This window comes from Ovis canadensis, chromosome 23, assembly GCF_042477335.2.
Source record: "Ovis canadensis isolate MfBH-ARS-UI-01 breed Bighorn chromosome 23, ARS-UI_OviCan_v2, whole genome shotgun sequence".
Classification (NCBI taxonomy): domain Eukaryota; kingdom Metazoa; phylum Chordata; class Mammalia; order Artiodactyla; family Bovidae; genus Ovis; species Ovis canadensis.
This window is the reverse complement of record NC_091267.1, coordinates 35,820,772-35,838,495: the sequence shown is the minus strand read 5'-3', so window position 1 is coordinate 35,838,495 and position 17,724 is coordinate 35,820,772. Positions and strand designations below refer to the sequence as shown.

The 17,724-nt window shown below is 39.8% G+C and overlaps 1 protein-coding gene across 50 annotated transcripts in view; it reads left to right on the top strand.

The window, feature by feature from the left end:
• The window catches only part of DTNA (dystrobrevin alpha), a 434,483-nt gene that overhangs the window by 334,650 nt on the left and 82,109 nt on the right, over positions 1–17,724 (top strand). For all 50 annotated transcript variants that reach the window (XM_069568764.1, XM_069568760.1, XM_069568778.1 and 47 more), the window contains 3 exons: positions 4,777–4,862; positions 12,370–12,524; positions 16,073–16,178. In XM_069568764.1, coding sequence (XP_069424865.1) covers positions 4,777–4,862; positions 12,370–12,524; positions 16,073–16,178 — 347 coding nt within the window. The remainder of the gene's footprint in view (positions 1–4,776; positions 4,863–12,369; positions 12,525–16,072; positions 16,179–17,724) is intronic.

The following is a 17,724-nucleotide window of genomic DNA, read 5'->3' as shown; positions in this document are numbered from 1 at the left end:
TTATACACTGGGCATAGTACATATACTCTCAAGCACATTTGGCTCTGTTGCCTCTCTGTTACTTTTAATTTATTTTTTATTGAAGTATATAGTTGATTTACAATGTTGTATTAGTTTCTGGTATATAGCAAAGTGATTCAGTTATATACATATATATCTATATTTCTTTTTCATACTCTTTTCTATGTGGCTTATTACAAGCTATTGCATACAATTCACTGCTATACAGTAGGGCCTTGTTGTTTATCTCTTTTATATATAGCAGTGTGTATCTGCCATTCCCAAATTCCCAATGTATTCCTCCCCCACCTCCTTCCCCCTTCGGTAAACATAACTTTGTTTTCTGTGTCTGTGAGTCTGTTTCTGTCTTGTAAATAAATTCACTGATATCATTTTTTAGATTCCACATAGAAGTGACATCATTGGTACTTGTCTTTCTCTTTCTGATTTTTTTCCCTTAGGATGATCATCTCCAGGTCCACCTGTGCTCCTGCACATACTGTTGCTTCATTCTTGTTTATGGCTGAGCAGTATTCCACTGCATATACGTACCACATCTTCTACATCCATTCTCCTGTTGATAGACATTTAGCTCGTTTCTGTGTTTTCCCTACTCTAAATGGCACTGCTGTGAACACTGGGGTGCATGTATCTTTCCAAATTAGAGTGTTTCCAGATACATGCCCCGGAGAGGGAATGCGGGATCACATGGTATCAGCTCCCTCTTTCCTGAGGTGCCAGTCTGAACTACACATTAAATTGAAGGTGTTCTTCTGGCATAGCTTTCCATAAAAGCAAGGCAAGATGTTCAACTTTTTCTAGTGCTCCTCTCTGTGCTGCCCGCTGCTGCATTAGGAACAATCTACATTTTTCATCCTTAGCACACACAGGCAGATCTGCTTCCTGAGTTGCAGCCAACAACCAACATTCCATATGCGTCATTTCACCACGTTACTCTGGATGCATTGTATGCGCAGAACTCAGTTTGGAACAATACGTTGCTTTCCTGCTCATTTGCCCAAGACTCCTGGGAGCTTCCCATTATTCATCCTCGAGAGCTTGACTTTTCACTTCTTAGATACCCAAGGGCTGGCTGTCACTGACTGTTCATGAGTCAAACTGCCCCATCTAGGGAGGATTTCTAATGAGAACAGCTCTTACATTCTCCATTTGGGATGTACCAACTTCTCCCTACTTTTTGATCCCTGCATCAATGCTAAGTCTTTTTTCACAACAAAATAAAGACCCTGATCCTAAGGTGACTTTGTTCAAGTGATAGCGTTTGGTGTAGAATCTTGTCAAAGGCCTTTAGAAAATCTTTCTCTTTCCGCCCCTTTTCTTCATCCTGTTATATCTACTGAAAAAGTTCTTTAAAACTATCCCATTGTGCTTAACTGTTGGTACCTCTCCATAGCCAAGTCCATCATCTCCATTCACTAAACTCCTTAAAGGTTTATCCAATGGCCAGGCTGAGCAAGGTCTGAGCTCATCTGATATTGGCATGCTTCCCACGGTCTACATTTTTGCCTACCCCCGCCCCCTGAATCCTTCTTTGTAACAGGGGTCACATTTGCAATCTGGCATAGTAGCTTACATACCAATAAATCCCAGTGGCCTAATTTCACCCTCGAGTTCCTGCAAACTCTCATTGAGTCGCCCTCCACTCGGTGATTTATCCAGATTTATTACGTCAATTTGGCAAAATAGCGCTGATACAGCTACTATTGATATAATAGCATCTATCTTGGATTTTCAGGGACAATACAAGACTGGTATTTCCCTAGGATCTTATTCATTAAAAGCTAAGTTTTAAGAATTCACCTGTGAGCTACCATCACTTCATACTCTGGAGAGCTCTCGGTTCCAGCATCATCTGTGGTCTATCCTCTTTCTTGAGTTAAATTGTTCTCTCTGATTTGAAAGAAACATGTACTGGCTCTTGAAGTCTTATATAGAATACTCCTCAATCTCTCTGCATTTTGAAGACCACTTTATCACTCTATTACATCTGTTCTTCACACTTTGTAGACTGTAATAACTGGAGAGTTATTACTTGAACTATATTTCAGCTTAGGAAAAGAAGCTAATTACTTCGTAAAATAAAATTGTTGATACTTCCAGGTATCCATGCAATTGGGAATGCAGAGGACATGGAATAATTTTGAATGAGGTGGTTTCTACAAAATCATTGCATTTTATCACAGCTACCAGCTCTAAAATTAGTGAACAATTTAATGAGTGGCCGATCAAAATTCTAGGACAATTATTATCATGATTAATAGTCATTAATTAATATAAGACATTTATTGTTCTCTAACACAGTGTGAGACAAAGTGTGAGGCACTGGGAATTCAGTTAATTGAGGGAACATGATTTGTGCCCCCAAGGATCCCACAGAGTGGAGTTGAATCAAATGTGGACCTGTAAACAAATAAATCAAGGTCACTCAGTGATAGGTGAGTGACAGGTGCCCAATAATAAATAGGTAACCTGCTCTGACACCGTGAAAGAAAGTCCATCCCTGTGTCTCTCCATTAGGCTCATCCTGACCTGTGTCCTTTACAATAAAACTGTAATCGCAAAAAAAAAAGTGAAGAGGAGAGCAATAGCTTCCACCTCCAGGGGAAGAACTGTTTTTGGAGCAGAAAGAACAGTGATATTGAGCTGAGACTTCATGAATGGGTGGGAGGGTCGTGGACAGACCCTGGTGGGAAGAGCAGGGGCATTAAACAGGGACCATACTTTGGCCACCTCATGCAAAGAGTTGACTCATTGGAAAAGACTCTGATGATGGGAGGGACTGGGGAGGAGAAGGGGGTGACAGAGGGTGAGATGGCTGGATGGCATCACCGACTCGATGGACGTGAGTTTGAGTGAACTCCGGGAGTTGGTGATGGACAGGGAGGCCTGGCGTGCTGCAATTCATGGGGTCACAAAGAGTCAGACACGACTGAGCGACTGAACTGACTGATGGTGTGGAATGAAAAGGAATGGTAGCAGATGAGACTGGAGAAAACAGACAAGGCTAGAACTATCTTCTGTGGGCAAGTGAAGCAACGTGGTTTTAAATAATGAAATACTGTGGATCCCTTGGTTTTGCAGGGGTTTGGTTCTAGGACCCCCCTACTGACACCAAAGTCTGGGGTTTCTCAAGTCTCTTACAGACATCCTCTGTACCCACCTGTGGATGGTTAGATCCACGGATGCAGAACCTCGAATAGAAGGCTCTGTCTGTAATATGGCCAGCTCTGTCATGAGTGTGCAAGCAGAGAGATAATTAAAGAAGTTATCACAGTGTTAAAGGAAGAGCTGATGGAAGCAATGGCAGTCAGGAGGGAAAGAAGGAAGTGGGTTTAATACACAGTGAAGTGGGTATATCTGAGTCCCTCAAACATTTATTTGAATGGTACTGAATTAAGAAAGAGCAAAAAGTCAAGGGTGACCTTTTCCCCAGAATTCATTTCTAGGTAATTAGGTACATGGTGATGCTGACCACCAAAGAGAGCCTGTAGGAGGAAGCACAAGTTAATAGTTAAGTTGGTTGGAGTATTTTGGGAAGGTTCTGAAAAGATGGTGAGTTCTACTTTGAATGGAGGGATATCAAGTGAAGATTTCCAATATGTAATTATGTAAGTCTGGTGCTTAGGCTTAGAAATATAAATGGGAGAGCCACTAGCATAGGATTGGGTCAGTTTTACATTGTGGCTAGCTGTTGTTTCAGGCACTATGCTAAGAATGGCAGCAACAAAGATGAATAACAGATGAATAACAAATGATCCCTGAATAACAGATGAATAACAAATGATCCCTTTCTGGAGCCTAGCAAAGAGCAAGGACACAATCATTTATTATGTCTTATTCTTCTAATATGTCAGATACGTGAGTCTTATTCATATAAATTATTTATTCTATATACTAAACCCTTGTCAATACAGACTCTACTTTATTAGTTTAACTACATCTTTTGATCATTCTTAACACTAGCAACTACCAGAGAAATGAATTACTAACACAATACACCTTTTGGTTCCAAGGCTTTAAGAATAAACAGTTTGTTCCAGCTGGAAAAAAAATCATTTAGCTGAAATTTTCTACTTCTTACCCTATGTCCTTTCTATCACATTTTGTGAAGGAGAAGTTAGTTTCACCTCTGGAACCAAGGAAGATTTGGCAGCTCTGATGTCATTTAAGTAGGAAACCTATTCAAAAGAGCTCTTGCTTTTGCCCCTTTAGAATACTAACTCCCTTTGGAAAGTGAATGCATCACATGAAGACAGTTGGCTTGTGGGTAAAAAATGATGGTCGAAAAAAGAGTGTTGATGAAAAAGTCTCCATATTTACCCTAACAAAATTCAGGAATTATCTGACACCCCTCAAAAAAACAGGTTTTTCTGAAGCCGTGTTTAAATAAATTATAGAGATGGTGACAACATCGTGTGTAAAATTATTTTATGAAAGTCAAAGTGAAAAGAATGCTCTGTAATTTTTCATTCACAGTAAAACAGCACATCACCCTTTGGCTACCAGTCCATCCTTTGAGCAAGTGCTGTAAACAAAGAATAACTTAAAGATTCTGCTATCTCTTGAATACCAAAGAGACAGTTTTTCAGAAATGTGTGTTGAATTGTATTCATAACATTTTTTAAGGTGGATATGTTCACATAATGCACACAACTCCAACGTCCTATGATTTCTACACAACAGAAAATGTCAAACCAAGTTATTGGAAGTTCTTCAAATGACATCTCTCTATTTTTTTCTGTTATCATTAAACAGGGAAGGCCATGGTAAAATTTCAGTGTTTGCTGTCAAAATGGCTTTAGCCACATTGTGTGGAGGGAAGATCATGGACAAATTAAGATGTAAGTTGCTCTCTGCATCTCTCTTTGCTCACCCCTCCCATATGCCACGTTTTCCTCTACCCACTTCCTACCAGATTCTCCTGACCATTCGTGGCTTTCCTCATCCTATGAGAGTTATGTGAAATATGGTGTTCAATGTAATGAACTAATGTACAGAGCACTGAGCTTGTCCAAGTCTAGTGATTTCTTACTATGGCCACGGCATGTGTAGGCCATAGATTAGCAACGTGAGCAGCAGCATGTCTTCAGTGAAGGCGTGGGTCCTACCTGTAATACCTTCGCAGGTATGATTGTTACCCAGGAGCACCCCAAAGGTGACCTGCATTATAATTCTATTGCCATGGGCCAATGTCTGCAGTGACTAAAGGCACATGTGGAAATGACTATTCAGATTCATTTTCCAGATGAGCAAGCTCTCTTTCAGCAACTGTACCTGGTTGCCTAGGGAAATGTAATTTTAATTCACAAGAAAAGGAGAATGGTCTTTAATATTATTATCCCTGCCTTTGAGCAGACTCAAGGGGGTTCAGCTTTGGAAAGAGCATAATTTGGAATCTGAGCCACTTTCTTCTGGTTTTCTCTGCTGGTTCAATTGAACTGACTTATTCCTAGACATTAAGTCCCTGGAAATATTCAGGAAAAAAAAAAAAAGAAAGAAAAGAAATATAATGTTCATTGATCTTTGGATTTTTTATCCTAAAAGTATTTTCATCTTAGATAAATGTCAGTGGAATGAATGTTCTCCTTCTAGGTATGGATTATTATTATTTACAACCTGTTAAGCATCACCAGTTAGACTGTTCATGATAACAAGGTAAAATATACATTGTTTCATGTTCATGGTACAAAACTGCCTCACAAGTGAAGTCTATCACCATAGGAGATGAAGGCCATGTTAGGAAACCTTCTTTTTTCAATCATCTCAAGCCAAAGTTCCCAGCACATTTCCTCATTCTTCTCAGCCAATGAGTGCTGTTCAAATCACTGGGGACTTGAACAGTTCCAAGGCAGATATTGACAAGGTATAGGCAGAGGAATTACATGCAGAAACTATAGATTGCAAATGAACTGATTCCGATAGAGACATGATAGCTAAAGTGCACTGAGTGATTTTGAGCCTTTTGTGTACACCTTGTCACTAAATGTGGTAGTTTTTTAACCATCAAAACAGTGGGAGTTTTTTGGTTAGTTGGCATGTTTTCGGTAAAGAAGCTGAGACTTGGAGAGTTAATCACAGATGGTACCAGGAATTGAACCCTGACATTTTTCCATACCCCAGTGGCTCTCAAACTTTAGTACGTGTGGAATCACCTGGAGGCCTGTTAAAAAATACATTTCTGGGTCTCATTCCCAGAATTTCTGATTCAGTAGGCCTAAAGTGAATGGGGGTTAGGGCAAGGATTTTCATTTCTAACTAGTTTAAAATTCTGTATATGTGACTATTTTGAAGAAAAGTTACCAGGTAACCTTCTCTCTTCCACTAAGTATTATGAGTCTGAGTTATAATGCCCTATGAGAAAGCACACTCTCTTAGGAACTGGGAGCCTCAAGTTACAGGCCCAGCTTTGTGAATAATTCACTGAGTTATCCTGTGGAAGTTATTGCTTCTTTAGTCCTCAGCTTCCTTCTCCATCCTAAATGCGGGGATTTTGTTAGAGACCTGTAGGGTCCCCACTGGCTGTAATCACCTGTGACTCACAGAGCCTCCAGGCTTTTTTGTCAGCCTGTGGTGTGTCAGCTGCTGAATGTAATCTCTTATTTCTTGATGCACTGAGGAAGGATAAAGAAAAATACAGGAATAAAAACTTTTTTTCTTTGGCATTTCCCCAGACATACCCCAAGAAGAGTTGTGTCATTAAAGCAATGGATAAGGGACGGTACATGGAAACCCCACATAACCACACATCTTCCCTCTCTCCCAGGAACCTTCTTTCATGGACCAGCCAAATGCAGTCAAGATTCAGAGAAGCCCAAGCAGACCCTCATAAGGCCCAGTTTAGATTACCTTCAGCTCACCTGAAAGATGTAAAAAATTAAAAAACCACCCTAGTGCTTGATTGAGGATAACAGATCAGTCAGAAAGTGGCAGAAAAAAAAAAATGTCCTTTAAAAAAAAAAAAAACTTTAAAAAAATAAAAATTAAAAAAAAAAAGAACAGCGTAATCCCTAAGACATTTCCTTCAGGGTTAGGCTGGGAAGAGAACATTTAGCAAAAGGAACCAGGGCAGAGGAAGAAACTCACAAGGGCCTTGCCTACTGGCCTCACATCACCATTGGCCACTTATGCTGAGGACAGTAGCAAAATTTTTTTTCAAAGTCTTAAGAAACACTTCCAAATACTTATTCAATCTTAGGTATGTGGACAAAAGGATCTTATAATAAAATAAGGAACCCAAAGCAGTGCTCTCTGACAACCTAGAGGAGTGGGATGGGGGTTCCAGAGGGAAAGGATATGTGTATACCTAATGCCATTTCATGCTGATGTATGGCAAAAAAAAAAAATCACAGTATTGTAAAGTAATTATCCTCTAATTTAAAAAATTAAATTAGCAAATAAGTTTGATGAAAACTAAGAAGCCAGGTTTCTATATTTCAGAACTCCTCAGAGCCTCTCGTGAACCGAGTTGATTCTATGCCATCAAGGACCCAAATGCCTTCCATCTTTCTACTTGGCTTCCCTCTGTGTCAGATGCCATCCTTCTTCTGAGGGTAAAGTGGGTACAGCAGTTTCAGGAGTCACACCCACTCGAGAGGTCCCTGACCCTTAAGTCTCATGGCCAGGGTGGCGTCACAGACCAGTTACTATATCAGTTCCTGGAGAGGGGAAAGGAATGCCCGTGATGGTCATGGAATCTTCCAGTCATTCTCACCTCCAGGGCTGAGAAGGGCCTCTGCTGTCCCTTAGCCCAGGAAGAAAGGTGGGGCCAATAAAGATGGAGGGAAAGGTTGTTACATCAGCAACAAACAACATTGGCACAATTACAAAACTCAGGCTTTAACTAACTGTTTGAGCAGATATTTGCCAGTCGTTGAAACCCTCAAAATTCTCTCGCAAGTCCAGTTATTTAAAGCAAACAATATATTAATAACTGCTCCAGTGCTGTTTCCTCACTCTATCCCATCATTCACCAGACATCCATGATCAGTGAGCAAAGCATGCATGCTCCCCAGCAGCCAAAGTCAGTCCTCTGCAGCTTAGTGAAAGAAGTCACAGATGCATAAGTCCCATTGGAGGAAACCTGTACTCTCCAGTCTGCAAAAATAATAAGCTGCAGGGACTTCTCTTGTAGTCCAGTGGTTAAGACTTAACTTCCAATGCAGGGGTGTGAGCTCAATCCCTGGTCAGAGAGCTGATCTCACATGCCCCCAGGCCAAAAAACCAGAGCATAAATAGCAGAAGCAACATTGTAACAAATCCAATAAAGACTTATAAAAATGGTCCCAACCAGAAAGAAAAAAAATGAAAGAAAGAAGCTGCAGAGTGTCACAAATTCTGTAGAAAAACAGATAGTGTGATCACAACATATCACGTTGCCTTCCCCCGAGACCTGAATCCCTGAGTGTGGTGTCCCTGTTCTCTGACTGAGGAGTCGCTGTTTGAATAGTTAATCCCGTGAAGGTAGTTTTAATGGTTCCCAGGTAAGTCAGTTGAAAGCAATTTGACCGAAAGCAATTTAGCTAAAAGCAGTTTGGTTGGTAGAACCTCTCCAAAATATGTATTAATGAGAAATGAATGTCCTTAGTCACTTTTGATAACCATTGACTGAATGAGGAAATATGGGCAGTTCCCACCCAAGATCGCCGTGGCTGACTCGGGGAGCAGAATCAAGGATTTTCTTTACTCTTCTTTTGCTGGCTTCTATTTAGTCATAAAACAGCCAGAGTAATAATGTTGTAATAAGCATTGCTTTATATAATAAGAAAATAAAATGAAAGGATATGGAATGTCTCAGAATTTGAGAGATTTATTTTTCCTTCTTTAAATTTTAATTCCCTTTAAGCCAGTATGACAACTCTGCTAGTCTGGCAGTTTTTCTGTTTTTGTGCACAGGGATGAGAATGATTTAGTTCATGCCAACTAGCCCCTTCATTTGGGGAACACAGAGCAAGAGTAATTGGCTGAAAATATTTAGAAATTTTAAAAAGCAAAAAAGTAGAAAACAGCAGAAAATTTGAAGCTGAGTTTTAAATATTGCTTTAAATGCATTAAAAGGGACAAGAACCCCACACGTTGTACCCCAGTTTCCAATACTCAGGGCCACCAGGAGCCAACAAATAGGGTGACCTTCAGGTACCCTTAGGCAGCAGAGCGTGTGAGGGCGCCCCCTGCAGGTGTGGAACACAGAGCCCTATACATAAACTGACCTAATATAATATGCTCCTTTTCTGTCAAAATATCTTTGATCCGATTATTGCTGTTAAGGATCTTAAAGATTTCTTAATCCAGTGGCATAAGCCTGGAATGTCAGGTGCTGTTCTAAAGCTTCTGAAGAGGGCTTGTTTTATTTAAAAAACTATCATTAATGGAAAACACCTTGTACTTCCTGAGTTTCTATTAATGAATGGGTTGTTCTGCCTCCAAGCCTATCCGCAGGGTAATATTTCTAACTCATTGGGCTGCCTTTAATTCTTCGGTCTCTTTCTCATCACTCATTGCCCTGTACACTTGGCCTGCAAGTCCCCTTTGTAAGAAAATCTTCCCTGACTGGCTCCTCCCTGCAGGAACCCTGTCTCTGAGCTCCTGCTGCACCCTGTACACCCCCACTTTCCTCTGCTCACACCACCTTGTTACCAAGTGTGATGTCACTTCAGCCATGATGTAAGCATATGTCTGTCATCCCCAGTAGACCAGGACCTCCCGGGGGCAACAGCTGTGTCCTGATTTCCCTGTGTATTCATGGCTTAGCACAATTTCACATGTTTATTATGTGCCAAGTTAATTTTCATTTAACAAATCCATGAATGTAAGTTCTTCTAAAGTAACATTGTGTGGAGCTGTCGGAAGCACACAGGTAATTTAAAATATGATTTGGAACCTTATAGAACAATCCTACTGGGGAGGCAGCCTCTAAACATACAAGGTGGGTGGCAGAAAAGTGTGATATGAAATCAATAAGAAAAAATACAGCATTTCTGTACTGTATACTAGGTGCCAAGCATACGTCAGTGTGCTTTTCATCTAGTAACTAGTTTAATCCTTGAAATAGTGCCCTATATTATATAGATATACATATATTTCATGTTATGAGCATATTATATGTATCTGCATACATATATACATATATAGAGAGAGAGACAGAGGTCTCCAAATTAAGGTACAAACACATACCATGTTGTGCCCCCTCATTTCTTTTTAAAAACCTGACTGGCCATTAACAGCCGCTTCACTTTAATCTCAGTGAATAGCCCTAGTTTGGCTATTACTTAGTAGAATTTCATCAGTACAAATGAGTTTAATATTAGCTTCACATTTGTGAAAGGTCACTGTTGGTGCCCTTCAAGTTTGACTCTAGTTAGAGATGTTTAAATTATTTCAGTGTGGATTTGAAAAGCCTAACCTCCTTCTCAAAAATGTGCCCTGGCCTAGAAATCCCAGGTCTAGAAGATCATCAGAATGACAAAATTATAATTAGCCAAACTGTCCCCAAATTAAAAAGATGGCAGTTCTAATAAGAAAGTACATTTACTTCTTCAAGGCTTCTTTTTCCTCCTTTGGATTGGAATTCTGGAGTTTCTATATTTGGAATTACATAAGAGGGTTTTGGTTTTGTTTTTTTTGTTCGTTTGTTTTTGTTTTTTTTGTTTTTGTTTTTTTTTTGCTGTTGGCAACTTCTTTTTTTGACTAGTTATAATGAAACGAGACGAAATTCACTAAGGAAACAACATTGTGAAAATGAGTGAGAACATCATTAATTTGTGTTGCTCATGTAGAATTTCTGTAGCTTTATAACTGATTAACTATTGGAAACACAATAGAAATCCTTTGTAAGTGGAGTATTTTTAAAAAAAATGACAGCCAGTTCACGTCCTCAAAACATAATCTAATAAAAGCCTGTAATATGCTGAACATCTGACTGGGGTATGAAACAATGTCCCCAGATTACATTTTGACCTTGAAAAATTAAGTCCAAAATGAACAGAGGTAGCATGTTGACTTTACAACAGTTTATCCCAGCAGCTGTGCTGGCCTCATTGCAATCCAGCACAGTGACACCCCATATAAGGCCAACCCTTTTCTTCCAATAGTGATTTCCACAGAGGAATTACAGAGTACTTTGGGAAATTATGCCATGAATATTCATTCAGTGTGCATAGTGGCAAAAACTGAAGAAAAGAGGTCCAATAAAGCTAGCGGCTCTGCTGAGAAGAATCTGGATCCTTGACTTGACCTCACTGAACATTGGCAAGGCCAGGCTTCCTCTTGACTGCATGAGGCAAAAGACCCTTCCCTGTAAATCAGTTGCCTTCCACCCAGAACACTATGATTTATAGGAAGTTTTCTGCTTCTGTGAGAAGTTAATCAAGTGCTCTCATTGCATCCTTATCCCTACATGTCTTTCATTTTTCAATATATTAAACCAAAACCCAAAAGTTTTAGTGACACTATGCCAGTCTCCTCTCTCCATGAGATTCTCCAGGGAATAATACTGGAGTGGGCTGCCATTCAGTATTAGTGCCTGGAGAATCCCATGGACGGAGGAGCCTGATGGCTACAGTCCATGGGATTGCAAACAGTTGGACACGACTAGCAACTAACACTTTCTTTTTTTATATATAAATTTATTTATTTTAATTGGAGGTTAATTACTTTACAATATTGTCTTTTTTTGCCGTACATCAACATGAATCCGCCACAGGTATACACATGTTCCCCATCCTGAAACCCCCTCCCACCTCCCTCCCCGTACCATCCCTCTGGGTCGTTCCAGTGCACCAGCCCCAAGCATTCAGTATCATTCATCGAACCTGGACTGACGATTCATTTCATATATGATATTATACATGTTTCAATGCCATTCTCCCAAATCATCCCACCCTTGCCCTCTCCCGCAGAGTCCAAAAGACTGTTCTATACATCATAGACAGCTAAATAGCTACCTTGCTAGATATGCACAAGCCCTAACATTATAGTAAAATTTTCATTGTGTATTTCAAAAGAAGTCAGCATATTTCTCACATATACAAAAATTCCTCCCATTGAGTATATATATGAGTTGATAATTGACCTCAAACTAAAAATGAGATGTTCTCTGTCCTGTCAAAATATGCTAATTTTATCCAAATTGCTAGTTAATGCTATGTGCCAAAATCATCTACAAAAAGATACCAGAGAAAACACCATGCCAAGAATATCTCAGCATAAAAATTAGCTTTCATATTATTCTTTCATAATAAATTATATGTTTAATTTCTGCCACATTTTTGTTATCTACAGTAGATATATTGAGCTAAAACAGTGGGAAATCTTTATGTGATGAATAAATATCTTTCCTTTTCCATCCATCAGATATTTTCTCAATGATTTCTGACTCCAGTGGGGTGATGGTTTATGGACGATACGATCAGTTCCTACGGGAAGTTCTCAAGCTACCCACGGCAGTTTTTGAAGGTCCTTCATTTGGTTACACAGAACAGTCAGCGAGATCCTGTTTCTCTCAACAGGTAGGAAACGACTTGTTTAAGAAAGTATCTCTCAGCGGGTGCTCTTTTGTGTGTCACTCGAAGTCCCTATTTCTTCATCATAACCTGTAGTGCGTCTTCCAGCTTCTGACAAATGACTTCTGAGTCAGCAACTGAGTGTAGCACGGATAATAATCGGTGGTGCTTCCTGACCTTGAACCAGCATTGCGCAGAATTCTTTATTTGCACTGTCTAATTTAATCTCTACTAACAACCCTATTGGTTTCCTTGGTGGCTCAGCAGTAAAGAACCGGCCTGCCAGTGCAGGAGACGTGGGTTCAATCCCTGGGTCAAGAAGAGGGAAATGGCAACAGGCTCCAGTATTCTTGCCTGGGAAATCCCATGGACAGAAGAGCCTGGCGGGCTACAGTCCACGGGGTTGCAGAGTCAGGCACAGTTTCGTGACTAAACAACAACAATCCTAACCCTCCGAATCATTTGTTATGACCACACTATCTAAATGGCTGAATTGTCACTCAGCCTCACATAAAACCCAAGTCTGACCCAGGACTAAGTTTCATCAGTGTTTAGCAAAGGAGACAAAAAAGAATCTCCGCACATGCCCTGTGGGATCTGGGAGGCCCTAAATCATCCACTCAGTTGGGGTTCAGAGCCACATGTCTTAACTGGGCATGGAGCAAGTCAGCTGGAGGAAGCTGCATAGTTTGGAGGGCTATCCATGTCTATATCTGTCCAGTCATGTGGAAAACCGACATGTCTAGAACTATTCTCCAGCACAGCATGGTAGAGGTTTAGAAATCCATAAACTGAAGGCTGTTTACAATTTTTAAAAATCCAAACTTTATAAGCAAACAGTGCTTAGCAGCCACAAAACAGCTGCATTTACTGTTCAGCTAGAAAACCTCATCTCTCTGTTTACTTGGTGATCTAAGAGGTCAGAAATGCCTCAGGCATCCCTATAGGTCAAGGATGTATATAGAGTCATCAGTGTATCCATATACTCAATAAGAGAAGGGATAGTTTGATACACTAAGCATCAACTCTACTCCCAGAACCTGACTCAGGAAGCCTTGCTGACCTTTCCCATGCCCCCGCCCCCAGGCTGGCATGGCTACCTGATCGCTAGCCCCAACTCAGCATGCTCCTCTTTCTATTTCCCTTTCAAGCTGGGGACATCAGAATGGATCCATTCACCTAAGTCTCCTTCTATATAGCTTCTTCACGCAGAATGTCTCATTGATCGCCAAGTCCTGCTAGTTTCACCTTCTCTAATTGTCTCTTCCCTCATCATCCTTGATTGCCTGGCCTCTTGCATTAAACCCCAGACTAAACTCTCCTTCCCTGGATTTACTTGTTTGTTTGTACATTTGTTGATTTCAGGTAGCCCATTATAGAAGCCTCAGGAAATATACCAATGCCTCAGAGTATTTCTCATTAAAAGTCAGCCACAACAATAGGACTTTTTTAATCTAATGGGATTTTATATATTCAAGAAGAATTATATAGGATGTTGCCATTGCTCAAAATGAATTATCCTAGAGATTTCTCATTATATAATCTTTTACACATCCTCAATGATGAGAAATCTATATATGTTTAAATCATAGCGTCTTTATTTTACTTCCAGAAGTGATTTTAAGCCAGTATGATGGAAGGTCAAAATGGATAAAACCATGTGAAGTAGAAATAGAGGCAACATAAATAAATAATAAGACCAGTTTGTTTTTGTGCTTCATAAACTGGCTATAGCAGCAGCTTGAATGATGAAATTCCAAAATTGTTTTAATTGCTTCGTTGGAAAGTCACCCCAAGTGATTGTTTTAAAACACAGTATTATTTTAGACATATGAATTGTAGTAGCTTTATAAAAAGTACTGTCTCATTACTTATGCTTTATATAATTTCTCTTTTAATAATAATGCTAGGGATGTCCCTGGTGGTTCAGTGGTTGAGATTTTACGTCCCAATTAGGGGGTGCAGGTTTGATCCCTGGTCGGCAGCTAAGATCCCACAAGCCTCATGGCCAAAAAACCAAAACATGAAACAGAGCAATATTGTAACAAATTCAATAAAGACTTTAAAATAAAATTATTAACAATAATAATGTGAACAACAATCCTATAAAAGCTTGTTATTTAGTACTATGAAGTGTGTGTATGCATATTTGCTCAGTCCTGTCCGACTCTTTGCAACCCTTTGAACTGTAGCCCACCAGGCTCCTCAGTCCATGGGCTTCTCCAGGCAAGAATACTAGAAGGGGTTGCCATACCCTCCTCCAGGGAATGTTCCCGACCCAGTGATGGAACCCATAGTTCCTGTGTCTCCTGTATTGCAGGAGGATTCTTTACTCACTGAACCATCAGGGAAGCCCAGTATTTTGAGGTAAATAACTAAATATATCTACCAATAAAAACATTAATAAAAGGAGACCAAGAGTTGTTTTTATTTTTAATTACAAGGACAAGTGTAAGATTTAAGCCTTGAAAATTTATTATAGCTCTTCAGGGTTGATTTCTTATCTAAAAAATATAAAACTATCCCATCCACCTTGATATTCTAATTCAGATTTTTAAGTAAAATAGTTACTTTGCATGTAAATTTTTTGTCACTTATACTACTAAAATTTCATGTATTAGTAGAACTTCTTTGGAGAAGGAAATGGCAACCCACTCCAGTATTCTTGCCTGCAGAATCCAATGAACAGAGGAACCTGGCAGGGTTCCATGGGGTTGCAAAGAGGGTGACATAATTGAGCAACTGAACAACAACAAGCTTTACAAAGCTGTGTGTCCCTGGACTCCAAAGCAACTTCCTCTGCCAGCATTCCTGAAACATTCTGTAAAATTTAGTGATTCTAGACCTGAAGCAATCAAGGAGTCTTTTTTTTTCCCTCCCCATCCCCGTAAAATAGAGCTGCTTTTGTCATTTTGAAAGAAACTTCTGGATAAGATACATTTCTTTTCTACATCAGAAAAGTCCAGGATAATGACCCAGAAGCCAACTGAATTGTGATTAAAAATATATATAAAGAAAGGAGAGAAGAGATTTTTTTTTCCTTTAAACCCTTCTAACAGGGAGGGGAAAGATCCCTCCAAACAGGATTTACTCCTAATCTTGTATAGCAGAACCATTCACATTAGCCACAAAATATTTAGTTTTTATGGAAGTTGAAGTTAGCTGTTCTACACATTTAGAAGACTGACTGATTTGGAAATTGTAGAGCCTGCTATGATGTACTATTGGATAAAATTTTATGATGAATGCCTACTCCCCAGTTTTGCTCATCATTTTCATCCTGTCCCTCGTGTATGAAAAATGACCCTCTCGAAATTGTTTTCCTCCTTGTGATAATATTGACTCAGCCTGAGTAGAGATAATCCAGTCCTGTGTAGGCTCAACTATGAAAAGCAGTTAATGTTTTGAATTCAGAACTAGTTTCGAGCTCTGTCTTTTTTTGTCTACTAGGGGTTAATTGAATGTCTTGTTTCTTCCATCTCAAATGATATTGACATAGCAGGTAAGTTAAGATTGTTCTCGGTTCTAAATTTTCGTGGGGTTTTTTGATGCAGAAAAAAGTCACCTTGAATGGTTTCTTGGACACGCTCATGTCAGATCCTCCCCCGCAGTGCCTGGTCTGGCTGCCCCTTCTGCATCGACTGGCAAATGTAGAGAATGGTGAGTAGTTGCTACTGAGCTCAGGCAATTTGTTTAACCCTTCTTTTAACTTGAAGTAACATAATTGATTTACAATGTTGTGTTAGTGTCATGTATACAGCAAAGTGATTCAGGTGTATGTACATATATATATGTACATTGTTTTCATATTCTTTTCCCCTGTAGATTATTACAGAATATTGGGTTTGGTTCCCTGTGCTGTATGTAGCGGAGAAGGCAATGGCACCCCACTCCAGTGCTCTTGCCTGGAAAAATCCCATGGATGGAGGAGCCTGGTGGGCTGCAGTCCATGGGGTCGTGAAGAGTCGGACTCGACTGAGCGACTTCACTTTCACTTTTCACTTTCATGCATTGGAAAAGGAAATGGCAACCTACTCCAGTGTTCTGGAGAATCCCAGGGACGGGGGAGCCCGGTGGGCTGCCATCTATGGGGTCACACAGAGTTGGACACGACTGAAGTGACTTAGCAGCAGCAGCTGTATGTAGGTCCGTGTCGATTATCTGTTTTATATATAGGAGTGTGTATATGTTAATCCCAAACTCCTAAGGCAATTATTGAAATTAGGCTATCAAGTCTATAGTTATTAAGCCAACATCATTGTTTCAGGAGGTCTGTTTAGCAGTTCTGATTTTTAATAGAGCTGACCTCTCTCCCTGATCAGCAAAGCCCTATCGGCACACTGCAAAGTTAGGATGGTCCATTCTAAAAACTTATTAAATATCACAATCTACCTCTCAGTTACAAGTAAGATGTGGCTTTAAAACTCACTATAACTGAAGAAGAACCTCAATAAGGAATGTGACATTTTCTAGTATTTGTTTTAGGTCTGAACTTCCACTGTTGGCATACCTGGCATTGACTCTTTCTTCCTAAGCACTTGAACATGAATTGGTAGAGGAGATGGGGAAAAAAACTGGACGGTAGCACCTTGCTAATCCTTAGTCACGTGCTCCAAATTGTAAGCTCCCAATGGGTATAGTTATGCCAAAGAAAAGAGTAATGTAACTTTTGTCATGTACTTTTATTTTTATAAAAGCAATTATTTCTATGATAAAAGTAATTATCCCACTGCTGGGCATACACACCGAGGAAACCAGAATTGAAAGAGATACGTGTACCCCAATGTTCATCGCAGCACTGTTTATAATAGCCAGGACACGGAAACAACCTAGATGTCCATCAGCAGATGAATGGATAAGAAAGCTGTGGTACATATACACAATGGAGTATTACTCAGCCATTAAAAAGAATACATTTGAATCAGTTCTAATGAGGTGGATGAAACTGGAGCCTATTATACAGAGTGAAGAAAGCCAGAAAGAAAAACACCAATACAGTATACTAACACATATATATGGAATTTAGAAAGACGGTAATGATAACCCTCTATGAGAGACAGCAAAAGAGACACAGATGTATAGAACGGACTTTTAGACTCTGTGGGAGAGGGAGAGGGTGGGATGATTTGGGAGAATGGCATTGAAACATGTATACTATCAGGTAAGAAACGAATCGCCAGCCTATGTTCGATACAGGATACAGGAT